Raw genomic sequence first — 27,617 nt, 5'->3', positions numbered from 1 at the left:
TAATCAAAGGATCTGTCCAACAAGAAGATCTAACAATTTTAAATATCTATTCCCCTAACGTGGGAGCAGCCAACTATATAAACCAATTAATAACAAAATCAAAGAGACACATCGACAATAATACAATAATAGTAGGGGAATTTACCACCACCCTCACTGAAATGGACAGATCATCCAAGCAAAAGATCAACAAGGAAATAAGACCTTAAATGACACACTGAACCAGATGGACATCACAGAAATATTCAGAACATTCCATCCCAAAGCAACAGAATACACATTCTTCTCTAGTGCACATGGAACATTCTCCAGAATAGATCACATCCTGGGTCATAAATCAGGTCTCAACCAGTATCAAAATATTGGGATCATTCCCTGCATATTTTCAGACCACAATGCTCTGAAGCTAGAACTGAATCACAAGAGGAAATTTGAAAAGAACCCAAATACATGGAGACTAAACAGAATCCTTCTAAAGAATGAATGGGTCAACCAAGAAATTAAAGAAGAATTGAAAAAATTCATGGAAACAAATGATAATGAAAACATAACAGTTCAAAATCTGTGGGACAGAGCAAATGCAGTCCTGAGAGGAAAATAAATAGTGATACAAGCCTTTCTCCAGAAGCAAGAAAGGTCTCAAATACACAAACTAACCCTACACCTAAATGAGCTGGAGAAAGAACAAAAAAGAAAGCCTAAACCCAGCAGGAGAAGACAAATAATAAAGATCCAAGCAGAAAAACAAAATAGAAACCAAAAAAAAAAAAAAAAACAACAACACAAACAAACAAAAAACAAACGAATTTTAAAAAACCTAAAAAACAATAGAACAAATCAACAAAACTAGGAGCTGGCTCTTTGAAAGAATAAGATTGATAAACCCCTGGCCAGACTTACCAAAAAGAAAAGAGAAAGGACCCAAATAAATAAAATCATGAATAAAAGAGGAGAGATCACAACCACCACCAAAGAAATACAATCAATTATAAGAATATACTATAAGCAATTCTACGCCAACAAATTCGGCAATCTGTAAGAAATGGATGCATTCCTAGAGACATATAAACTCCCACAACTGAACCAGGAAGAAATAGAAAACCTGAACAGTATAGAACCTGAATAGAAACCTGAACCTGAACCTGAATAGAAAACCTGACCCACAACCAGTAAGGAGATTGAAACAGTTATCAAAAATCTCCAAACAAACAAAAGCCCAGGGCCAGACAGCTTCCTAGGGGAATGCTACCAAACATTTAAAGAAGAACTAATTCCTATTCTCCTGAAACTGTTCCAAAAAATAGAAATGGAAGGAAAACTTCCAAACTCATTTTATGAGGCCAGCACTACCTTGATCCCAAAACCAGACAAGGATCCCATCAGAAAAGAGAATTACAGACCAATATCCTTGATGAACACAATGAGAAAATTCTCACCCAAATACTAGCCAATAGGATCCAACAGTACATTAAAAGGATTATTCACCATGATCAGGTGGGATTTATTCCAGGGCTGCAAGGTTGGTTCAACATCTGCAAATCAATCACTTTGATATAATACATTAATAAAAGAAAGAACAAGAACTATATGATACTCTCAATAGATGCTGAAAAAGCATTTGACAAAGTACAGCATCCCTTCCTGATCAAAACTCTTCAAAGTGCAGAGATAGAGGGCACATACCTCAATATTATCAAAGCCATCTATGAAAAACCCACCACAAATATCATTCTCAATGGAGAAAAACTGAGAGCTTTTCCACTAAGGTCAGGAACATGGCAGGGATGTCCGTTATCACCACTGCTATTCAACATAGTACTAGAAATCCCAGCCTCAGCAATCAGACAACAAAAAGAAATTAAAGGCACCCAAATCAGCAAAGAAGTCAAACTATCACTCTTTGCAAATGATGTGACACTATATGTGGAAAACCCCAAAGACTCCACTCCAAAACTGCTAGAACTCGTACAGGAATTCAGTAAAGTGTCAGGATATAAAATCAATGCACAGAAATCAGTTGCATTTCTTTACACCAACAACAAGACAGAAGAAAGAGAAATTAAGGAGTCAATCCCATTTACATTTGCACCCCAAACCATAAGATACCTAGGAATAAACCTAACCAAAGAGGCACAGAATCTATACTCAGAAAACTATAAAGTACTCATGAAAGAAATTGAGGAAGACACAAAGAAATGGAAAAATGTTCTATGCTCATGGATTGGAAGAACAAATATTGTGAAAATGTTGATGCTACCTAAAGCAATCTACACATGTAATGCAATCCCTATCAAAGTACCATCCATCTTTTTCAAAGAAATGGAACAAATAATTCTAAAATTTACATGGAACCAGAAAAGCCCCCAAATATTGAAAAAGAAAGCCAAAGTTGGTGGCATCACAATTCTGTACTTCAAGCTCTATTACAAAGTTGTCCTCATCAAGACAGTATGGTACTGGCACAAAAGCAGACACATAGATCAATGGAACAGAATAGAAAGCCCAGAAATAGACCCTCAACTCTATGGTCAACGAATCTTCGACAAAGCAATAAAGAATGTCCAATGGAAAAAAGACAGCCTCTTCAACAAATTGGGAAAATTGGACAGCCACATGCAGAAAAATGAAACTGGACCACTTCCTTACAACACACACAAAAATAGACTCAAAATGGTTGAAGGACGTCAATGTGAGAAAGGAATCCATCAAAATCCTTGAGGAGAACACAGGCAGCAACCTCTTCAACCTCAGTCACAGCAACGTCTTCCGGGGAACATCGCCAAAGGCAAGGGAAGCAAGGGCAAAAGTGAACTATTGGGATTTTATCAAGATCAGAATCTTTTGCACAGCAAAGTAAACAGTTAACAAAACCAAAAGACAACTGACAGAATGGGAGAAGATATTTTCAAATGACATATCAGATAAAGAACTAGTATCCAAAATCTAAAAATAGCTTAGCAAACTCAACACCCAAAGAACAAATAATCCAATTAAGAAATAGGCAGAGGACATGAGCAGACATTTCTGCAAAGAAGACATCCAGATGGCCAACAGACACATGAAAAAAATGCTCCACATCACTCAGCATCAGGGAAACACAAATCAAAACCACAATGAGTTACCACCTCACAATCAGAATGGCTAAAATTAACAAGTCAGGAAATGACAGATGCTAGCGAGGATTCGGAGAAAGGGGAACCCTCCTATGCTGTTGGTGGGAATGCAAGCTGGTGAAACCACTCTGGAAAACAGCATGGAGGTTTTCAAAAAGTTGAAAATAGAGCTACCTTATGACCCAGCTATTGCACTACTGGGTATTTATCCTAAAGATACAAATGTAGTGATCCAAAGGGGCACATGCACCCAAATGATAGCAGCCATGTCCACAATAGCCAAACTGTGGAAAGAACCTAGATGTCCATCAACAGATAAATGGATAAAGAAAATGTGAGATACACACACACACACACACACACTGGAATACTATGCAGCCATCAAAACAAATGAAATCTTGCCATTTGTGATGACATGGATGGAACTAAAGGGTATTATGCTTAGCAAAATAAGTCAATCGGAGAAAGACAACTATCATATGATCTCCCTCATATGAGAAAGTGGAGACACAACGTTGGAGTTTTGGGGGGGGTAGGAAAAGAATACATGAAACAAGATGGGATCAGGAGGGAGACAAACCATAAGAGACTCTTAATGTCACAAAACAAACTGAGGGTTGCTGGGGGTCGGGAGGTCGGGAGAGGGTGGTCCGGTTATGGACACTGGGGGAGGGTATGTGCTATGGTAAGTGCTATGAAGTGGATAAACCTGGCAATTCATAGACCTGTACCCCTGGGGCTAATAATACATTATATGTTTATTAAAAATTTTTTAAAATTTTAAAATTTTAAAAATATCCTTAAAAAATGCAGACTGAAAATTTTCAAAATGGGTGAGATAAGCAAAGGCATGTGAAATTTTAGGGATACTGGTAGATTCATAGAGAATAGGAAAGGAATAACACAACTACCTTTAAGACAGACATTTTTATAAAACAATTATATTTTTATAAAACAGGTTTACATGCATGTGTTTGACTATCATGTATATGCTGGAGAACAGTCTGGCAAATTAAGTTAAACATGCAATTTACCATCTTGCCCAGCAATGTTATTCCTAGGAATATACCTAAAAGAAATGAAATTAGGGACAGTTGGGTGGCACAGTAAGTTGGCCAACTCTAGGTTTCAACTCAGGTCATGATCTCAGGGTTGTGGGATCAAGCCCTTCGTGGGGCTCTGTGCTCAATGTGGAGTCTGCTTGGGACTCTGTCCATATATGACTATCATATACATAGTATGCTATTGAAATACACTCTTAATGATAACACAGGATGGAAAAATGCTGCATTTTTCCAGGCTGTTTTCTCCATAGAAAAAAGCCAAGAATCATTACTTCAATATATGGAACATCACTTCTGTGAAGTGCCATGGAGCTGAAGACGACCTTTATTTGTGTATTTTATACACTTACATTTTTTGTAATCTTTGATGAGAAACACATTACTTTTATAACTAAAACAGTAAGTCCTTAAAGAAAGGACCAAGAGCCATACATGATCTATATATTAAAATTCTAACATTAAATTAAAAAATAGAGCTAAATGATACAGTTTAGACTTATTGGCTTCAGAGATGCCCTGCACCTGTGTGTCTCAGGCCGATAACCTGAACTCTAAGCTTGGCTTGTCATTTTCTTGAAACACCTCTGAGAGAAACAGAATGTGATTAAGGATGAACACATCATGCTAGCTTGTTTGCTTTCCCCAGTGCAGGTGGGCTGTCACCCTCTGCATGCACAGCAAGCTGAGGTTAAAAGGCTGTCATGCCTTATCTATGCAGAACGTACACTGCAGTGGTGTCATGTGCCAGAACTCTGGGGCAGGGAGCCCCAAATCAGTGTGTGGCAAAGAGCAGATATGTGTACTGCTGTCACAGACAGGAAAAGAAGACTCAGTAAGTTCTAAGGCTATCACTGAGATAAATGGAATTTTGAAATTAAATGGTGATTGCCCCTGTCAAATTGAGAAGCCTGAAAACGCACATATATTAACCATTGGACCAGCCAAAAAAAGGAGTGATTTTCATGTTGTTGGCTTTTTCATTTTCACCTTATCAAAAAGGATTCTTAAAGAAACAGTACTGAAGAGTTAGAAATATTAATTTTTTTGTTGTGTCTAAAAACATTTGGGTCATTAATTTCCCTCTTAGTTCTAAGCTGAACTGCCCACTAAAATTCTTATTTGGAAAGGGATAATACTAAAGGATAATTCTCTCTGAATGGCCTCTTCCCCGAGAAATTTTAAAGCAAATTTCTGCAGCAGTACTGAGTTCATGCCTTTTACTGTGCAGTATAAAAGAAATAACAACAAAATCCCTCAATTCTTTAAAAACAAAACCAGAAAAGACCCCAAATTGCTAAGGAAATTTTGAAAAAGAAAAACAAAACTGGGAGCATCATGTTGCCTGATTCAAGTTTTACTACAAAGCTGTGATCACCAAGAGAGCATGGTACTGGCACAAAACAGACACACAGACCACTGGAACAGAGTAGAGAGCCCAGATATGGACCCTCAACTCTGTGGTCAAATAATCTTCGACAAAGGAGGAAAAAATATCAGTGGAAAAAAGACAGTCTCTTCAATAAATGGTGCTGGGGAAATTGGGCAGCTATGTGTAGAAGAATGAAACTCAACCATTCTCTTACACCATAGACAAAGATAAACTCAAAATGGGTAAAAGACCTCAACATGAGGCAGGAATCCATCAGAACCCTAGAGAACATAGGCAGTAACCTCTCTGATATCAGCCACAGCAACTTCTTTCAAGATATGCCTCCAAAGGCCAAGGAAACAAAAGTGAAAATGAACTTCTGGGACTTCATCAAGATCAAAAGCTTCTGCACAGCAAAGGCAAGAGTCAACGAAACAAAGAGGCAACCCACGGAATGGGAGAAGATATTTGCAAATGACACTACAGACAAAGGGTTGATATCCAAGATCTCTAAAGAACTCCTCAAACTCAACATACACAAAACAGATAATCATTGTCAAAAAAAATGGGCAGAAGACATTGAGCAAGACCCTTCTCCAAAGAAGACATAAAAATGGCTAACAGGCACATGAAAACATGATCATCATCATTAGCCATCAGGGAGATTCAAACCAAAACCACATTGAGATACCACCTGACACCAGTTAGAATGGCCAAAATTAACAAGACAGTAAACAACATGTGTTGGAGAGGATGTGGAGAAAGGGGAAACCTCTTACACTGTTGGTGGGAATACAAGTTGGTGCAACCACTTTGGAAAACAGTGTGGAGATTCCTCAAAAAATTAAAAATAGAGCTAGCCTATGACCCTGCAATTGCACTACTGGTTATTTACCACAAAGATACAAATGTAGTAAACAGAAGGGCCACCTGTACCCCAGTGTTTGTAGCAGCAATGGCCACAGTCACCAAACTGTAGAAAGAACCAAGATGCTCTTCAATGGATGAATGGATAAAGAAGATATGGTCTATATATACAAGGGAGTATTATACCTCCATCAGAAAGGATGAATACCCAACTTTTGTATCAACATACATGACTGGAAGAGATTATGCTGGGTGAAGTCAAGCAGAGAGAGTCAAGTATCATATGGTTTCACTTACTTGTGGAGCATAAGGAATAGCATGGAAGACACTGGGTGAAGGAAAGGAGAAGTAAGTTGGGGGAAATCAGAGGGGGAGATAAACTATGAGAGACTGGGGACTCTGAGAAACCGACTGAGGGTTTTGGAGGGGAGAGGAGTGGGGGTTGGGTGAAACCTGGTGGGGGGTATTATGGAGGGCACATATTGCATGGAGAACTGGGTGTGGTGCATAAACAATGAATTTTGGAACACTGAAAAGAAATGAAATAAAATAAAATGGGAAAAAACAAAACAACAAAAAACAGTAATTCCAAGACATGGTGGTATTTGAAACAGTCCATATTATAAAAAATTTTTCATTATTATGAATGTTTTATTATTCATATTTCACTGTGTTGTGAGCTATGACTAATCTAAAATTTTATAACAAGCCACTATTTTAAAATAAAGCTTTTAAAGATGTTTATTATTTCTAAAATTATCTCAAACTAATTTCATATCTGAAAGATATATACATTTTTAATATTTTTATCTATTTGTTAGACATTATCTACATGAGATAAATACCCTGACATTAGAAAATAGAAGAGCCTATTTCAACCCCTCTGTGAAGAAATACCTTAGACCAATGTTCTACTCTAGCCCCTTCCTTCTGCCTTTCAAAATGACCCAAAGAACAAACCATATCCTTGGAAGTTCTACTTCTAAATCCTTCCAGAATATAAATCCCAAAAGAGGAATGACTCTATCCATCTCATGCACCCTGTCATCGAGCACCAAATGCAATGCATGATCAGTTCCATAAGTATTTATTGACTAAAAGATTGATAAACGAATGAAAAAAAAACTCTTTATTCCACAATTTTCCTCAAAACCTTGAAAAAGACAGGCTGGAATTCCCAAATTATGTAATAAAAGACAATTTTATTACATTTCAAGATATACTTTGTAGTAGAAATTATTCTAAGTTGATTCCACAACAGTAAAGAAATCTATTATTCTTCCATTGCCCCCAAATCAAGAGCTGTCAAATATAAAGCTGTGACATCATTAAAACTAAGAAAAGACAGCTGAATGTATCTGTGGGTCATGATTTTTTTTTTTTTAAACTATAGCTGCTGACTTATTTCATTTCATACCACTTAGAGTTTTAGAATTAAATATAGGTCAACAATCACTAAACACATCAACAAGTGACACTCATTGAAATAAATCACACTAAATGGGCAACATATTATAAGCTAGTGTGACACTACCCTGGTTTCATAAATAAAAAATGAGAATTAAACTTTCATAGTAAAATATTTCACCAGACTAGATTGCAAATTTTGACAGAGTCAATTTATCACTCTAAAAATCAGAGAAGACTCACTTGGCTCTGGTCAGAAAGCTCATTAGTTTATTAAAATTATACTCTAGCCAGAGTGTCACAATTATTTTTACTGAAAAAAATTAGTGAAAAGATTTCACAATATTTTCTTGCTTTGTCTATAGAGAAAAAGTGTTTAATTTAAAACCAATTAATTTTTAAATCAATCAGGAACAACAGATGGCTCTAGGAAAATAATGTTTAAGTGTTAATTAACCTTAAGCACTACTCCTTATAATGAAAACTGGTCAATTTATTTGACTTTTACTTATTTTACTTTAAATAAATAATCATTTATTTAAAGTAAAATATTTTGTTTTGAAAGAAAAACATATTTTATATTCTGAATGAAAAAAATCATGATTTAAAATTTTATCCTAAAGGCAGTTTTATCTCAAAAACTATTGATGAAAAGATGATTTTAAACTAAAATTAACTGAAATTGTAACAAGAAGCAAACCTGAAATAAATACCTTATCATGGGTTTGAGCAACCCCATGTGATTTTTACAGCAAATCATTGTGGCCACACATCTTGGCAACAAATCCTAGAGTAGACTATGTGTCTACTGGTTGCAGGACACATTTATTTTTCATGAGAACATTATACTTTCTTTCTCATTCACCTTTTTGCAAGTCAGACTACTTCATTTCTATAGGTTTGTTTTTCATTTTCAATATGTTTCTTCTTCTTGCCCTAAGAGAGAATCTAAATAAAACTTGTGGTGCTGATACCACCTTGTTTGACTGTTACACTTCAAACAAGAGTTTGGAGTGGCAGATACGATATTATCGTGAACCAAATACACATCCAGACAAAGCCCCGTTGCTCACTACCACCTGAATGGCTGCCCAGTAATAGTCACTGACTGTCACATGCCTCTAGCTCTAAAAATCTAAGAGCAAGCTGTTAAACAGCTACATACCCATAAGAGGTGGGATTCTGGCACATCTCCCTTCTGAGCCACACCAGATGAACTACAAGTACTTAAGTGCCAAATGTACTTCCCCCTAAACTTTGTGGTGATAAGCCCTGTGCACAGCATGACCTCTACCCGAGCTACTTATGCCAGAACCCAGCTTCTTCCACACCTAGCTTACCCTGCCTCTGGTGGGTTTACCTCTCTCCATCCCCAGGTTCATGCCAAAATCAATGAAACTCCAGGCCTGCTCTCTTGAATACATTCTCCACTCCAGCAGCAAAATGCCCTTCTGAAATATGAATATGATCTTACTGTTATACTTCATAATTAAATACAAAATCCTCTAGGATAGCACTGTCCACTAGAAATACAATATAAGCCACACATGCAATTTTTATTATTATAGGAGCAACATTAAAAAACAGGTAAGAGAGAAAAGAATGGGAAAAAGAATGGGAAATTATTATTCAATGAGTAAGCCTAATTTAAGGAAGATGAAAGAATTCTAAAGATACAGGGGTATGAGATATAAACACATTTAATGCCATAGAACTATACACCTAAAAATGATTAAAATGGAAAGTTTATGTTATGTATATTTTATAATAAAAAAAAGAATCAGGAGGCACCTGGGTGGCTCAGTGGTTAAGTATCAGCCTTTAGCTCAGCTCATGATCCCCAGGTCCTGGGATCAAGTCCTGTGTCAGGCTCCCTGCTCAGCAGGGAGTCTGCTTCTCTAGCTGCTTCTACCTGTCCCTCCTGCTTGTGTCTGCTCTCTCTCTCTCTCTTAAGTGAATAAATTAAATCTTTAAGAAAGAAAGAAAGAGAAAAAGAGAAGAAAGGAAGAAAGAAAGGGAGGGAAGGAAGGAATCAGGTGAAATTAATTTCTCTCTCTTAAGTGAATAAATTAAATCTTTAAGAAAGAAAGAAAGAGAAAAAGAGAAGAAAGGAAAAAAGAAAGGGAGGGAAGGAAGGAATCAGGTGAAATTAATTTTAAGAATATATCTTAACTCAAGAAATCCAAAATATTATCATTTTGACATGTAACCAATATAAAAATTAATGAGATATTTTGCATTCTTTTCTTCATACTAAGTCTGAAATCTGCTGTGTATTTGTACTTATAGCACATCTCAATTATGATACTAAATTTTCAAGGGTGTTTGAAATGTGCACCTACCAAAATTATAGTTGTGTTTCATGTGTTTATGCTGCCTCCAGTTTTTAAATTTAGCTTATTTAAAATTAAATAAAATTTAAAATAAAAGGGGAGTGTGAAATTTTAGTTCCTGCCAACATTAGCCCTTTGCCCACTTGCTTCAAGCCATGTAAAGGAGTGGAAATTAATTGGAAGGTGTCTAAGTCAGGGTTCACTTGGAGAAGCAGAACTGCTGTGAGGACCATGCAACAGAGGCATATTTCAGGCTAGGTATTACACAGGCCCTGCATGCTATTGCTCATATCTGTGGTTAGGCCTAAACTTCTGGAGGATCAGCAGGACTAGCATGGGAGGTATGTGGATGTGAGTGAGAACAAGAAAAGCCCCCAAATTGTTTAAATTCAGTTCTTTGATAACACTAACCACATTTCATGTGCTCAACAGCCATAAGTGGTTGCCATGCTAGACAGCACAGTTCTATCTCATCTGAGGCTTCTTCTCTCAAGATTCACCTTTCCCTCTCTATACTTCATGCTCCACCTGTACTGAAATTTCATTTACTAGACTTCATAATTTCCTCCCACTTCTAGGCTACTAAGCATACTAACCCTTCCTCCAGCTAGCTCTTCTCATCTTTCAGGTCTCAGATTAAGCATTACTAAGCAATGCTTCTTTTAGGAAGTTTTTCTCCACCTCTATATTACCAACCCTAATACCTCAAATCTAGTAAGGTCCTTCACTGAATTCCAGATTTCACTACAATAGATCTTCACATACTGCTTTGCAATTGCTTGCCTAATGTTCAATGACTTCTATTATTCTGTAAAATCTATAAAAATTGAAATGAAATAAAATCTATCACCTAAACACATAGCAAATCCTAAATAAATATCTATTGAATAAATAAATAAACATGAGAGATCACCAGGAATCTACTCCCTCTAGAGCAGAAATATTTATTTGCTCTGTTCCTGATTGGTCAAAAGGCAGCTCACAGAGATTTATGAGTCATTAGCCATAAGCAATGACCTACTTTGAAGGCAACTGTATTCCAGTATTCCATTATTCTTACTTTATCCTCACAACCACCCCAGTTTATAGATGAGGTTCAGAGAAGTTAATATGCATGGCAAGCATGGCTAAGTGGAGGACACTGGACTCAAATAGTCTTAATCTCAATGTAATAGAGACTTAGAATTGTATGATCCAAACAGTAATACAGATGAAAGCTGTATTTAAGTCAGTAAGTCCAAACTATGACTGACTAAAACTATGCTGACTAAAACTATGCTGATACCTGTATGTATGAGCTCATGTTAGAAAATGACATCACTGGGCACCTGGGTGGCTCAATGGGTTGAGCCTCTGCCTTTGGCTCAGGTCATGATCTCAGGGTCCTGGGATCGAGCCCTGCATCGGGCTCTCTGCTCAGTGGGGAGTCTGCTTCCCCTCCTCTCTCTCTCTGCCTGCCTCTCTGCCTACTTGTGATCTCTATCTGTCAAATAAATAAATAAAATCTTTAAGAAAAAAAAGAAAATGACATCACTAAATTGAGAGAATATGCCTAAAATATACCAGAGTTATATGTTAAATAACTTATTTTTTGTGGATATTTAAGAATGCCTCTTTGAGGGAATAAACAACCTAATTCATACTAAAATATTAGAACAACAAATAATAATGAATCCACTGTTTTACAATAATGACTATATCTCTCAAAAATTAGAACCTCCCTGCTGTCATTCACTGTTGACCCAGCCAAACTCTGTTATTTGTTTAGAGCCATAGAGCAGCTGCCTCCGTTAGGCATGTGTTTGTTCAAATTGGCCCAGTCGATGTTGGAGTGAAGGGAGTGATCCCATCTCTGGAACCCCAACATCAGCTCACTAATTCAATTAAAAGATCTGCCAGTAATCACTACTCACACAGATAAGATCAGAAAAAAATGAACCATTCAGCAATGCAAGCTACAAAATAAGATTACTCTTACAATATTCTTAAATCATGACTTACATGAAGTTCTACTTATCTAATAATGTTTTAAGAATTAGTCCCCAGGAAAAATGAGTTCAAAACTAAAAATTTAAAGATTCCAATCAATTTCCTTTTGCCTCCGAGTTTTCTTTCAGCAGATAAAGAAAATCCATAGTAACAAGATAACATTTCATGCATTTACACATTTTCTCCTATAGATGTCTACAGCCTTCAGAAAGTATATTATTTGTAGTCATGCCTATCTGACATTTTCCATTTTGCTCAAAAGATTTTATGGTTTGGTATTACAGCAATATACAAATTTGACAGCTTGCAATAGGATCTAGTCCCTGTAGCAAATCATTCTGACAGTTAAGAACTATACAGCTACTAATATACATTTTTTTTACAATAAACTTATTTAAAAATCTTACAAAGTTGAGGATACAATGTATGTTGAAATTCTGAAGAACGGCCTTAATGATATTATAAGTTTCATACTGAAGTTATTATATAATAGAGCTGAACACACTACACCATATTTCATTTGTAGTATAACTTATTCCTCCTTCAGTAGTTCCCTTTATTAAGGCAAATTTTTCCTCAATTGCATTTACACAATAAAGTCACTCATCATGATCAATGTTTAGTATTTTCTTAGAATTCCTCTTGTTCTTTAAAAATAACTGAAGATGTGAATAAAACAGTACATGCGTTAATGTGTAACATAATGACATTTTTTGATTGCCTTTCCAATGCATTTTTTTCCTTTTAAAGTGATAAAAGATAATCAATTACGTTTTTGTATTTCCCAAAATGCATTAACAGAGGCTCTGTCAAATACACTCATGATTCCTCTAGAAAGAAGGTGAAGCCGATCTCTAACATTGCTGTAACATTAACTAAATAAGGCTGAGGGTGATCTTACAGCACGTAAGGCAGACTCCATCCCTATCTTTCAGTAATTCTATTTTTAGTATTCAATACATCTGACAATGTAAGCCAGTTAACAAGAGAACAAGTGCCTTATTCTAAGAAACAGGAAGTCTGGATGCATTTTTTCTTTCCTTTGATTCAACTTTCAGCTGGAATACCTCAGTGAAACCACTCTATTTTCAGAATTGATGTACCTTTCAAAACTATAATCTCTGGCTTTCAAGTTCACTATTATTTGCCTTCAGGTACAAATTTTAAAGTGTATAGAGGCTTCTAAGCAGAATAGTTGGTCTCAGCCAGATACTGAAAGGCTTGTAGCTCAGTCATCATTGCAGTGTAAACTCTTTTTCAAAATAATGTTCTTCACTCAGGGAACACTTGTGCCTGCGCTTGGTTCACTCGTCAAATATATATCAGTGGTCACTGAAAGCCTGGGGGCAACTTCAGCTATTCTAAAATTCATTTCTTCCTCTATTTGGTTGCAAAAATAGAATTTCAAATGAAAAAATCTTAGGGATGTCCACACACATAGAAACCAAAGGCACTATGCTATGCCACTGTAAGGATGGTTGTATGGTCAATGACCAAAAGTTTCTATGCAATGACAGCTATCAAGATAAACATCATATGCTTTGACACATGTAATTTACTATTTAAGTATTCTTACAACATTTCTATTTGAGAACTTCCTCTCAAAACAGAAAAATTTTTTAAACTAATGGCTGCATTGATGGCCTGCTCCAATTTTCCAAGATTTCTTAGAATCCATAAGCCTGCCTTGCTGTTTTATTTAAATCAATTCCACAGATATTTAATTAATTTAATCTTCAAGAAGTGAATGATATATGTAATAAACATTTATGGTAAGTGTGTAACAAACACCAGATTTTCATGCTGTTTTACTCCTTTTGTTAAGTTATTTTTTTTTTCCTTTTGTTAGGTTCTTAAAATGTTCTTCCCTTAAATTTTATAATCAAATTTAAAGATTTTTTTGGTGATCTGCTTCCAAACAATAACATTGATACTGAAGATCATTTCAGCAGACAATACTGCTGTCTTCTGTGTGATTCTACTATAAAAAGAATATATTGTTTGTCCTCTCTAAATTTCTGTCCTTAACCCCTCTTCCTGATAATCTTTACCTATATTTTTTCCATCATGTAAATAAAAAGAAAAGACATTCTAACTTCATGTGTGTTTTATCTCTATTTCCTTTTCTTTTATTCTCAACTTTGTACAATTCTGCTCCTCTTCCAGAGATACAATTATGAATAGGGCTAACTAATTATATTAGTACATAGAACAAGATGGAAGGGATTAGGAAAAAAAAATGATTGAGTAAATTCTAAAATCTGTATGATGTGAAATCAGGTTTCTTTGTTGTTGTTGTTGTTGGGTTTTGTCTTCAGGTATACCGATCATCTATGACTTCAAACAAATCCCTAGCCTGGCTATCCCTGAGCATAGGATCAAATGTTAGGTTACGAATGTCTTTAGCATCCTACTCATCCTGTGTCCTACCAGACACCAATGTTCTGATGGTCACTAGGTATTGGAAAATTTTGTTTAGCTTTTAAAAATTAATGTATTTTATTAAAGTATTTAAAATTACCAACCACACAAAATGAAATACATTGTCTTGAAAAGAAGTCTAGTGTCATCATTGCTGTCCATTTAATTATCTAATGAGCAGAGACCACACCTGTGATGTTACCAAAAAAGATAGCTGGATGAGATAAAGGTTCTTCATAAAAGCGTTTTAAGATCAACATAATCCACTGATGAGCACTGGAATTTCCATTTGCTGCCTCTTTTTTTTAAAAAAAAAAAAGGTCATTATAAGTAAGAGGGAAAATCTACTAAAGTAAATAAATCTTCTTATATTCTCTACAAAAAAAAAAATTCTTCCTACACAAATAATTGAACAGAAAGGTATTTCAAAAGCTGCAAGTTGAACCAATGAATAAATAAAAGGCTAACAACAGTATTACCAAAACATTCAAATACCTCTGCATAAACTCCAGTATTCCATGTTCTAGAAAGACTAATAATAATGATTATTTTTTAAAATATACAGCTTTCATACTTCAGAAGACATTTTAAACTTGTTTGCCATCAGCTGTTCTTTAAGCCTCTTGCAGTTACTAGCTGTTACTAGTGTTGCTTATTACTTATACAGAAAAATACTAACTTGCCCCAAGGGAAAACTGTTCTTTTCCTATGACTAAATGAAAACTGAACTGAAAAATTGCCCTCTGGAATTGAGCATTTTGAATGTACAGCCAGTAGCAAGCACTTTCCCTTTCTTGGTGCCATCTATCCATCTGTCTCTCTCTCTCTCTTTTACATACATACATCCATACATACACACACACACACACACACACACACACACACGACTCTGAATAGGCACTTGTTAGGGAGGTGATTTAAGGGCAATGGGATGAAAAACTGGTCCAGCAGCACCACCTAGTGGGCACAGGGCAGAGGCTCAGAGTCCCCCTTGCGGCTGCTTCATCAGTCAATGCTTGCTTTAGGAACCACTTACAAAGACTTGTGCATAAATTTACCAAATTTTTTAAGAGGAAACCATAAAAAGGCAGAAGCCATTGGTACTGTGTGATCAAACTCTCCAGCCACAGTAATTTTAAGTCAGAAGCAGAAATAATAAGTAACAAATTGCTGCTTTTATTCCATGTGTACTCAAAATTACCGTGTGTGTGTGTGTGTGTGTGTGTGTGTGTGCACGAGCGCGTGCATGTGCACACACTCCCCCCCACTTGATTACAATTCAAGGTTCTTCAATTTTTATAAAAACAAGTAATGTTAAAATAATCAAATTATATAATAAATTATACAGTTGTAAATACACACCTGTTGCTGAGTTTCTTATTTGCAAATAAATTCAATTTGCCAAAATAAATTCTGATTACTTTTAAAAACAATTAAGAATTTCCATTCTCTCGTAGCCTCCAACTTATTTCTTTCAACTAAGATATTCTGTCTGAAAATGACAAAAGTTAAAATATCCTCTTTATATATATGTCTTCCCTATAGACCAGTGGGTGGGTCTTCAAATGGAAATGATATTGTCTCCCGAAAATTATCTGGCATTGTCTATTTGGTCAGGGATGCTGCAATCTACAATGCACACGAAAGTCATCCAGAACAAAAAATTGTCTAAAAGGTCGATAGAGCCTAAGTTGAGAACATCCACCTAGACTGTAAGATGCTAAAAGACAGGAACAATGTCTTATTTAAAAATGTATACTAAGTACCTGGCAAGGTAAGGTAATAATGGTTTGGTGAAATAAACTAATACTTACATCTAACGTTGGCCATATACCAATAGATTGCTTAAACTTTAACACAATATTAATGTCAGGAAAGCATACTCTTGACTGTACATATAGGGCAGAGCATCCCACACCACAGTCTGATCACTAAATGAGAAAGACTGGTCACAGATGCTATCTGATGGGAGATTCACCACAGTGATGGTGCTTTCTTGACAATTCTTGGTAAAATATTCATCTAAACTTTTGGTTGTTGCCCACTTTCAAACCGCAACAGAATTTTTGAGGTTTTTTGTTCCCCAAAATGAAGTCTCTCTTTGTATTTTTCCACTTAACCACTGTAATCATTTTGATAAGTACCACTTGATAAATACCAAGAAACTCTCCATGCATATGAAACTATTAAAAACAGAAAAAAATCTGATCTATAGCCTGCTAATTTCACCCAAATATGTGAATGAACAGCTCTATACTGCCATTAGAAGTAGACTTTGGGTGATCTTAAATTCAGTAAAAACATATGCTTTTCAAGGTATCAATTGTTTAAGGGTGTAAGACATTCTATAAAGAACATGTCATATATACAATCAAGATGAAGCATAGCACCAAGGAGAAAACAGTAAGCTTTGCCACTTCAGATGTCAAATTTCTAAATATAACTTTCTGAATGGCATGGAAACAATCTCGTGTTGTCCTTCCTGCTGTTTCCTTAAAACCCCTTCGGGGGGGCGCCTGGGTGGCTCAGTGGTTAAGCCGCTGCCTTCGGCTCAGGTCATGATCCCAGGGTCCTGGGATCGAGCCCCGCATCGGGCTCTCTGCTCAGCAGGGAGCCTGCTTCCTCCTCTCTCTCTCTGCCTGCCTCTCTGCCTACTTACGATCTCTGTCTGTCAAATAAATAAATAAATAAAATCTTTGAAAAAAAAAAAAATAAAATAAAACCCCTTCGGGATTGATGTAACAATAAATCAGCATTCACATACTAGATTAGTCAGGATATAGCTCCTTAAAGGAAAGCATCAAGACCATTAAACTGGTAACAGAAGTCATCTTTCAGGATAGAGAACCAAAGACATTTTTAAATGCACTGTTGGAATTTTCGCAGATACATACTACTTGTAAATTAGAAAAAAATTAAAATATAAGGCATTTGTTTATATTTGTCATACTAAACATTAAATTCTTCAACATGTGAAGAACTCAACATTTTTAAAATATCCTACCTCATAGTCTTAATTCTGGCAAACATTTTTTGTTTGATTCTCATTGGTATGTGTTTGTGTTTTTTTAACTGGTGACCAAGATGCAAGGTTTCAAACTTTCCTATGGAAGTCCAGGAGCTGATGAACTTTTTGCTCTCTTCTGAATCACTGTGAGCTTTAAAGCCATTTCAATGACCCATTTCATTCACAAAACTTCCATTACCACATCCTGAGCACCGTGGTGCTACCACTCAAACCTGCCAATGACAATCATCAGGTCTGTAAAGGACCACATATTTTCTAGTAATATGAAATTCTTGATGCACCTATAATGGAAAACAACAGTGTATACTTTCCCGTCTCTGAGAATAAAAGACTGTGGATTCTAGGTGCCTGTGACAGAGGTCCAGAGACGATATATGCAGCTCCCTGATGGGGAAGAGACTGGTAGAAAGTTATAGCTACAGTGCCCAAAATATTCTATAGTGGAAAGACCTTACATTAAAAATAACAAGTACTGGGGTGACTGGGTGGCTCAGTGGGTTAAGCCACTGCCTTCAGCTTGGGTCTTGATCTCAGGGTCCTGGGATCGAGTCCCACATCGGGCTCTCTGCTCAGCAGGGGGCCTGCTTCCCTTCCTCTCTCTCTGCCTACTTGTGATCTCTCTCTGTCAAATAAATAAATAAAATCTTTAAAAAAAATAAATAACAAGTACTGAAGAAATTTTAGGGAATGAAGTCTGCATGTAAAACACACTCCCGTATTTTAAAATCATGCAATGTAATGTTAGAGAAAATTATTTAAATATGAAATCTAAGGGCCTAAACTAATGCTTTCTTGGCTCACACTTTAACTCTAGTTGAGGGATGACAGGCCTATCCTTGGAATGAAAAATATTCCTAACAAAGAGAAGCATTAGGAAGATTTTATGAAAGTTTCTAAACTAGTCAGAAGATAATCAGCCGAAGAGTTTGGCAAATTAAATGACCTATATCTATTCGTAAATGAAAAAAAATTCCTTGGTAATAATAAAAGTTTTTCTATTTATCTAGAAATCTAAGTTAAGAAATGATGGAATCAGGTTAGGTGAATCTGCTAAGTCAGGAACAACCAAAGAGAGGCCAGAGAGAAAAACTAAACAATTTAAATACAGACAGACAGGTCAGGTATATTACTAACAAACCTCACCAGACGACCTATACTTTGAAAATTCACATTATCCAGAAAAAGTAGTATTCCTTTGCCTCATTTCAAACAGAACTGAGGAAGGTTATATCATACCTACAATATAACAGGAAAAGAATATGTACAGATAAGTAGATTTAGGCTAAAGGAAGAAAAAAGGTAGAATAATGAAATGACACTAAGAGAAAAATTATCTTGAGAATCTGACATTAGAAGAAATATTCAGAACTTGAAATTAACACTAACTTATGAGGTTAAAAAAAAAAAAAGAAGAAGCTTTGCCACTCACCAATTTTAATCTCTGTAAAGGGATTCTGCCTACATCTATCTGTGTCCTCTCTGGGACATTAGTGAATCGAACTTCTGGGACCGCAACAGCACACATGACATGGGCCCACCTACAGGAAAGGAGACATGAAACATGAAAAAAAGTTCCCTAAACTTAGATACTGTATACTTCAGCTAGGCAGTGGCAATTCTCACAGAGAGTAAATACACAGACAAGAAAGAAAGCCAAAAGCCTACATCCGTCACAAACAGACTCTGAATTTTAAACCTCTTGGGTGATAGCTGGAAAGATTCAGTACCACACCTGCCTACCACTCCAGCATGAAGAATGGAGTGAAGACTGAAGACTCGATCCTATCAATATACAGTATTTTTCCACACTGGCTCTACAAAATACTGAAATGTTTCCTATTTCATTTGGTACTGAAATATAACAGGTGTTTAATATACTTAAGCTAATTAATATGTAGCAAAAGATTAGTTCAATTAATAAAAAGTATGAAGTGGGTATAGCATATAATCTTTTTACATAATACAAGAGTCGCAAAAATTAGAACAAACAGTAAAGTCGTCTAAAAGTATTAACATTGATTAAGTCTTTAATTAAATTTTCTCATTGCAATCCTACTATAACCAAAAGAACCCAGAGATAAGGAGGAATGAAATTTAGCTGGTTTTCTCATTTCTTACTTAAAGCTGAATTCTGAATTATCCAGAAAAATGACATCCCCATTAACACTAGTTTATCAAAAATGTCATGCCCCAAGTAAATATAAAGACTCTTAAAGTTTAAAGACATCTTAAAGGAATTATCATATCCATAAGCCTATTTTTACGTCAAAAAGAATGTCACTCAGACAACATGAGACTCGATCCTGCCTTCAAAGACCACAGGAAGAGAGGACAAGTGTCAACCCCATCAGGGCATTCTTTTAAATCTAATAAATACTATAATCTATAGTAAACACTATTCCTTTCCTTCCTAGCCCAAATTTAGAGAGAGAAGTTCTTACCATCTCTGTCTGCACAGGAACCACCTAAAGCAGTTCACAGTCTACATGACCTGTGCAATATCCTAGACCTCACAACACTTTTTAGTATAAGTGCCAATCACATTAACTAGGGCTGTGAAAAAGGAAGATCCATAGTTAAGTAAAAATTAGTCTATTAGACTAAACTTTATCAACACCGGAATGATAAATGCCTTCACTTTTCCTTGTAAGCAATTTGAAACATGTGCATGTGCACATAGTTATGTTAATTTGATCATTACATTATATACCAGGGGTCCCAACTCCAGCACCCTCAGGGCCAGCCAGGAGGTAAGCAAATATACTGGAAAATCACGCTAACATGGGGATCATCTGTCCCATCTAGGCCAGGTCCTCATCCCAACATGTTATTGTCAAAAAGAGATGCACAATTATTTTTCAAGTACAGATAAAAATTTTTGTATAAAAAAATTTGTATAAATCTCTCAACTTTTAATTTGTATCAAATTTATAAAATGGTGTTTCAGTCAACTAAAACATATCTTGAAGCTGGATTTGGCCCTTAAATGCCAAATTACCATCTCTGCCTCTATCATTTCTACATTCTCCTATTTCCAAAGGGATATTTAAAATGCTTTGGCCTCATTTTAAATACTAAGATTGGGTCATGAAAATAAAATTCATGCAAAAATGTATTTCAACAACCACATTAAAAACCAGATTACCTTTGTTTTATGTTCACTTCTGACTCTCTTTCAAGATTCTCTTCATATTCTTCAACTGTCCCCCTTTAAATCGTAAAATCAACATTTTTCCTCCCTATGTTTCTATTTTAAGAACATACACTTTCTTGTTAATTTGCTAGTTTTAATAGTAAGTTGCTTTGTTTTAATGTTATGACTATGATTGATTTTATTTATCTGAAGGTAACAGATTTCACTGTTTTTGAGGCACATTGTTTTTATTAGACTAATAGGATTCATCACATTAAACACTAGGATTCCAATGGCACCTAGATGATATGGGGTGCCTTCACCTTCAAACTGATGAAGGAGCAGGAGGCTGGCTGAGGACAAAGCAAGAGCTGGCACCTTGCACCAACCCCCTTCATCCGCTCCCCTCCATAGGTGTAGCATTCCTCAGGCACCCCTGACTGCCATAAAATGATAAATAGTTAACTTGCTGAGATCGCAATCCGGCAAAACAGGAGTCTCCCTTGGTTTGCAAATTTCCTTGAGATTACAACAAAGAAGTTACCTTATCACTAGCCCAATTTCCAAAGACACAGAACTCAGTTCCTCAAGCCCTAATGTCACCCTCCCCTCCATGAAAAACGGAAGGAGGCGGAGGTAGAAGGAAAAGTAAATAAAGTTAAATTTCTTCTAAACCTAAATCTCATTAACAAGGATGCTTGATAGCAGGAATGTAACATTCCACCAGACTTCCAACTGTCTTTACTTGATAGCAACTAAGCCTTCAATATCCTGATAGTATTCTTTGCCCCAACAGCCCTTCTGAACACCCCTTTGTCCTCACCTACCCAACTCCTGTGTATATAACCAACCACTCCTAACAACCCGGGGCAGCAGCTCTTCCTGCCCATGGGTCCTGTCCCCGTGCTTTAATAAACCACCATTTTGCACCAAAGATGTCTTAAGAATTCTTTCTTTAGTCATCAGCTCCGAACCTCACCCCACCGAACCTGACTTAGGTTCTGGGACTTCATCAAAACCGCCTTTAGTAAAAGAGGGGTATCAAAGACATGGATGGAAGCAAGGCTTAGACCACCTTCAACCAGGAGAGGTGAACAAGCTGTCAGTAACAGACTCTGTCAGTAACAGTCTCTGAAGACATGCAAGTAATCCCAGCCTCAGGTCTGGACAAGAAAAGCTTTGAAACAATGTCAGCAAACTGTCCACACAGAGGTTCAACACTCTAGAGAGGAGAAGGAAACAATAAAATTGAACACAATTAACACATTACTTACTTGTTGTTCTTTGTTTCTTTAAGAGCACCTCCTCTCAAATTGCAAAGACAACACTCCTAGGAGGAAAAAACAAACAAACAAACAAACAAACAAAAAACACACACAATTATCAGACTCATTTAACAGACATCATTACTATTTATCTAAATATTATCTAAATACCCCCATACATTCCAATTTTTTATTTTAAAATTAAAGCCACCAGGAACTTCATAAAGGTCTATCTCTGAGCAGTTCAAGAAAGGAAAAGAAAAAGAAGGGAGGTAAAGTGAGAGTACGCACAAAAATATTCTTGATATACATGTATCCTAGAGGGAATCATCATTACCCTGGTATCATGTTCACCTGCCATCTCCAGGGGAGAAATACGACACAGAGCACTTGGTAGCCTGGAGAGTATTTACTAGAATTCTAGAACAGAGAATACATATATGACTGAATTCTCTTGTGCTCTGGGAAACCATTTGTGTATACAGAATAGCTACAAAATAGAGTATTGGTGGGGTTCATTCTGCAATTAATGACTGGCAGGAAGCTCTTTTTGAGAGATATTCTTTTCATAAAAATATCATTTAGGCATTTCTTTCAGTGGGCAAACGGTGTTGGAAAAACTGTACTGATAAACCCAGGCTATCCACCCCCAGAAAAAGGTACCATGAAATGTTTTCCTTTCTTCTCCCCACATAAGTTTATATTTTGGGCATTTCTGTGTATGTCTTAGATTGGCACAGACTGTTGCACTCCAAGATGACTGACTCACTTTACCACAAATACAGAATTTAATTATCATTTTTCACTACAATTCTATGAAAAGTCCATCAAAAAACAAGACCAGACAGCAATGCAATGCCTTTTGCTGACCTAGAATTTTTAAATTAAATACCTAAAGTTTTTTTAATTTTCAACCTTACTTTTATTTCCAATGTTAATAGAAGTCCAATTTATTACATTAATAAATTTTTTAAGTAACTACACGTTATTTTGGGGTTTTCCCCCCCTCTCCAAGCAATACATATAAAATTTCTTTATTTGTTCTTCAAGGTGATCTTCTTTAACTAAAGTTTTGCCTAACTTTATGAAGAATCCCTTTAATTTATCTACTGTTAATAATGGGGTGTCAAACTCTATAGCTTTAATTTTTCTGAGGACAGCAATACCAAAACAACTGAGGAGAATAAATATACCAGCATAACTCCTAACAGGCAGCAAAAAAACCCAAACAACCAGAAATGTTCAATGGTTTTATGTGACTGGAAACTCTGCACATTCATTTGAAATTTCCTGGGTTACTATTAAAAGAGTAGCAAAATTTGCCCTGTGTTTGTATATACATCTGAATCCATTATAAGCCCAGCTCATGGAGATAACTTGATGGATTTTCTCTGTAACAGAGCCAAATTCTAGAGCCCCTTGACATAATAATTTTGATGAAGCACACAATGAGAGTATAAGTTCAGTCCAAATATTAAAAATGAGAAATTCAGTAATTCAAGTTATTCAATAATATCCAAATTATTTAAGAACAATTTCACAAAACATGACTGATTTTAAGAGTTTTCCATGGGGCGCCTGGGTGGCTCGATGGGTTAAAGCCTCTGCCTTCAGCTTGGGTCATGATCCCAGGGTCTTGGGATCAAGCCCCACATCGGGCTCTCTGCTTAGCAGGGAGCCTGCTTCTTCCTCTCTCTCTCTGCCTGCTTCTCTGTCTACTTGTGATCTCTGTCTGTCAAATAAGTAAATAAAATCTTTAAAAAAAAAAAAAGACTTTTCCAGTAGTTTATCATAATTTCTGCAGAGAGAGAGAAAATGAAAATAAAACATGAGGTAAAGTATTTTCATTGACTATAAAAAGATGTCAGTATCGAAGTGAGAATGCAGCAAAGGAGAGCCGTGGATGGCGAGGAGCTCAGACACTAAGAGCATTAGATGCCTGATTAATGAAACTAGGAGTGAGAAGAAGCCTAAAGGAACAAGCTAGCAGAGTTAAATACAGCAAAGCAGCATGGAAGAGGCTTGAAAGCACCTGAGGAGGATCATTAAAAGGTACATGTGCTGCACAGCACCACCACAACGGGAGGAGACAATCCTCTCAAATAGAATACACAGACTCAAGATTTTAAAGGAGGTTGAGAAGATTCCACTTGCCATAATATGAAACTGCTTTTTTTCTGGGATTACCAGTGACCTCCATGTCACAGAAGCTAATGGATAATTCCAAGTCCTTGGTTCACCTGACCTGTAAGTGGCATTCAGCATTGTTGATCATGCCTGACAGTTTCCACCTGTGGCTTCTATGACCCATCATGCTCCTCACTGTCTTCCACCTCTTTTTGATCCTCTGCTTGCTTTAACAGGTATCTCTTTCACACTCTTTAAACACTACAGTTTTTGTTAGAGACCTCACTTGCTTCTCTATCCACACCTGCTTGTGGGGCGTTTGACTCTCAAAAGGCCAGTGAGTGACTCAAACATTAATTTCGTAATATGTCTGACTGACATTCAATAGGCATCTCTAACACACATGCAAAAATGAACAATGTCTCCTTCTCAAGCCTGTACTTCCCCACTGTTTCCTATCAGTATCATCAAGCATCCTTTCTAGCTCATGCTGGAAAATATAATTTCCCTATCATACTAGATCCAATTAACTGAGTACAATCCCATGTCCAAATCTGCCGCCCTCTCTCCATCATCAATGCTGCCACATTAATGGATAGCCCCAGCATGCTTCAGCAGACCTAAACTACTGCAACAGCCACCCTAGGTCAACCTAGAACACAACTGAATGGGTTTTAATGCTACTCAGTACTTAACGTGGTCCCAAGAGGCCAGGATCATTAGGCCTGGACCTTGTCCAGATTCACACTGTACTATTCTCCATGCATAGACACCCTGTGCCCCCAGATACATCGGACATACCCTACACCATTTGTTATTTATTATACTGAACACATCCTTGATATCTCAGCCTAAATGCTGACTCCTCAAAGAAGGCTTTCCTAATCCCCTGGCCCAGTTACTTCTCATTCATTACTCTTCTTAACTATTTGTGGAATTCTTTTTGCTGTCCTGAATAAACTGTAAGCTTGATGAGTGCTATGGAAATACTTGTCAAGTTACTCTTTCTCTACTGTGATACCCAATAGAGAATACATCCTCCACATGAATTTGTTACATAAATGAGAAAATGGTAAAACAGGACAAAGTAAAAATCTTGAAAACTATCAAAGGATTAAAAAATTGCAAAGATCATTTTCACATACTGGGACACTAAGAAAATGAAGTTGCAGACTCTGGTGTCTTAACAGGGAGTTAAAAAAACAAAGATTTGACATGGAGCTATTTTTGCTTTTATATATATAATATATATAATTTACTTGAAAAATCATACTTCCTAGTTAAAGACAAAAAATATTCATGACCAAGCAGTTACTTATATGATTTATATGATATATATGATACCATGGTTTCTGTTCAATTCACTCAATTTTGAAAAAGTAGGAAAGAAAAAAGTCATGTCCAGTTATGTCACTGTTTTGAGTCACCATCCCTCCTCTCATGGGTTGATCTGTCACAAGCACAAACATGTCAACCTGTCAACCCATTCATTTGTAAATGAACTTGCATTAAATGCCTATGCTTATAACCAACCCAATAAAAGCAATATTACATAGGAAACTTTTTAACGTTTCTTTCCTTTCTTAAATAGTACCTTATTGTCAGGCAACAAAATTGATAATTCTAAAATTTAAAAGGTTATTCCTTACCTGAAAAGTACCCCAACGTTTTTTAAGAATCCATATAATGCATGATACACATAAAGGTTGATACCTACCAAATACACTAATTGTACTAGTTTTGGTCATCTTCTAGTTCACTGAAAAAATTGAACGAGAATATAGGGGTGATAGAGCACCTTCAGGATACTGATTTATTAAATTGGTTATCAATAATAAATATTTTCTCTTAGAAGAATAAAAGCTATATTAAAGGACTAATTCATTCTGGATACCCTGCCAGAAACATCATATCATTTACCTCCCTTCCTTAACATGAACTTATTAGGTAATTTATATTCTACTTCACTTATGAGGAAACTAAGATTGAGATTAAGAGATTAAGTAACTTTTCTAAAATCATCCAATCCCAGAGCTATCAAGCTTCGTCTGTAAATGGCCAGATATTTACTAGTTTAGGCTTTGGACTACACAGTTGTTGCAACTAAACTCTGACACTGTAGGATGACACGTAAATGAATGGGAGTAGCTATATTCCAATAACAACATTATTCACAAAAACAGGCAGTGAACAGGATTTAGCCCACAGGCTTCAGTTTTCCAACCCTTAACCTACCAACAAAAGTAGAAATTGCAGTTCAAGTACGGGTCTGCCTGAGCACAAGTCCATGCTCCTTTTCACCAGCATCTTCTATCTCAGTATAAAGCAAGGCACAAGATTTCAAAATAGAATGCCCAAATAAACAGGAAAAGGTGCCTTTTCTGGGAAGCTCACAATTTAGGAGGTGAGAAGACCTATGTGTACTTACCTGTACTATGAAGAATATAACGATAAAGGGTATAACCAAGACCCCATTTCCTCAGTTTAACCCACTGAGCCACCCAGGTGCCCAAGAATCCATTTTTTAATTAATCCCCTTAAAAGAACCCATATCATAAAAAAATGTGTTATAAGCAGCATATACTATGTAACTATTTGTGTTCCCATTTGTTTCACTCACCTAGCTAATAAAACTCCTCACTGGTATCAGATCATTAAATTTATCTCCACTTCTTCCTTTAAAGAAAGATACCATTTGAGGCAAAAAGTAACATTTTAGTTTGTCTTTGCAGTCTAACTTCAGGCTACATGAATCCAATTTAACTCATAGGAACAACAGTGACACCAGAGAACCAGGCTTTAGCCTGATATTTAATAAAGTACCGATGGTCAAGGTTCAAAATCATAGTTTGGCTATGCCTCAGATATCTTACCTATAAAGGGAGAAAAATACTACTTCCCTAAATGAGATAGTAAATGTAAAGCATTCCAGAAACACAATACAAGAACAGTGGTTAGATATGTGAAAAGTTAACTGATTCTAGACAACTTATGCATAACATCACCAGTGAATGATCTGGGTATAGTGGTTTAGCAGAGAATGAAATAGAGATCTGTCAATAACTCCCTTGAGGTGTAAAAAACAAGCAGCAGACCTGGAGAGAAGAAAACAAAACAAAACAAAACTCTCCAGGAACCTCAAATGCAGGCAGCTGGACTCTAAAGCAAGAAGAGATCTTCTATAATTCTAAAAGCCGCCAAATCAGCTGTGGAAAGCAGGCAGATGTGATAGTTTCCACAGTGGTCAGAGAACAGATACTGCTAAAGAGAAAATCCTGATCTTATCTTCAAAACATCCAAAACTAGAGTGGACTGAGTCAAACTAAAGCTGCAAAAAAGCCCAGACCTAGCTCAACTACAAATCAGACTGATCTCACTCCTGCTCTAGAAACCTGACAAAGGACCATGCCCTTTCTGAAAATAAGATTACCTTCATTTGCTACAAAACAAAATATCCAGCACACAATTTTTAAAAAAGCCCAAGGTACACTAAAAAACAAG

General features: G+C 36.3%; 1 protein-coding gene across 21 annotated transcripts in view; it reads right to left on the bottom strand.

Moving 5' to 3' along the window:
- KDM4C (lysine demethylase 4C) overlaps positions 1 to 27,617 on the bottom strand; it is a 518,729-nt gene that overhangs the window by 135,714 nt on the left and 355,398 nt on the right. For 19 of the 21 annotated variants that reach the window (XR_014301836.1, XR_014301837.1, XR_014301838.1 and 16 more), the window contains 2 exons: positions 21,999 to 22,054; positions 19,021 to 19,129 (listed from right to left, as the gene is read on the bottom strand). Coding sequence is in view for 14 of the 21 variants with exons in the window: in XM_082695162.1 (XP_082551288.1) it covers positions 19,021 to 19,129; positions 21,999 to 22,054 (165 nt within the window). In the remaining 7 variants the exon portion in view is untranslated. Of the gene's footprint in view, positions 1 to 14,611; positions 14,862 to 19,020; positions 19,130 to 21,998; positions 22,055 to 27,617 lie in introns of those variants that run through there. The other 2 variants (XM_082695149.1, XM_082695150.1) reach the window with 1 other exon arrangement.

This window comes from Mustela nivalis (genome assembly GCF_964662115.1).
Source record: "Mustela nivalis genome assembly, chromosome: 13".
NCBI classification, from domain to species: Eukaryota; Metazoa; Chordata; class Mammalia; order Carnivora; family Mustelidae; genus Mustela; species Mustela nivalis.
Note: the sequence above shows the minus strand (reverse complement) of the source record. Positions and strands in the feature narration are given on the sequence as shown.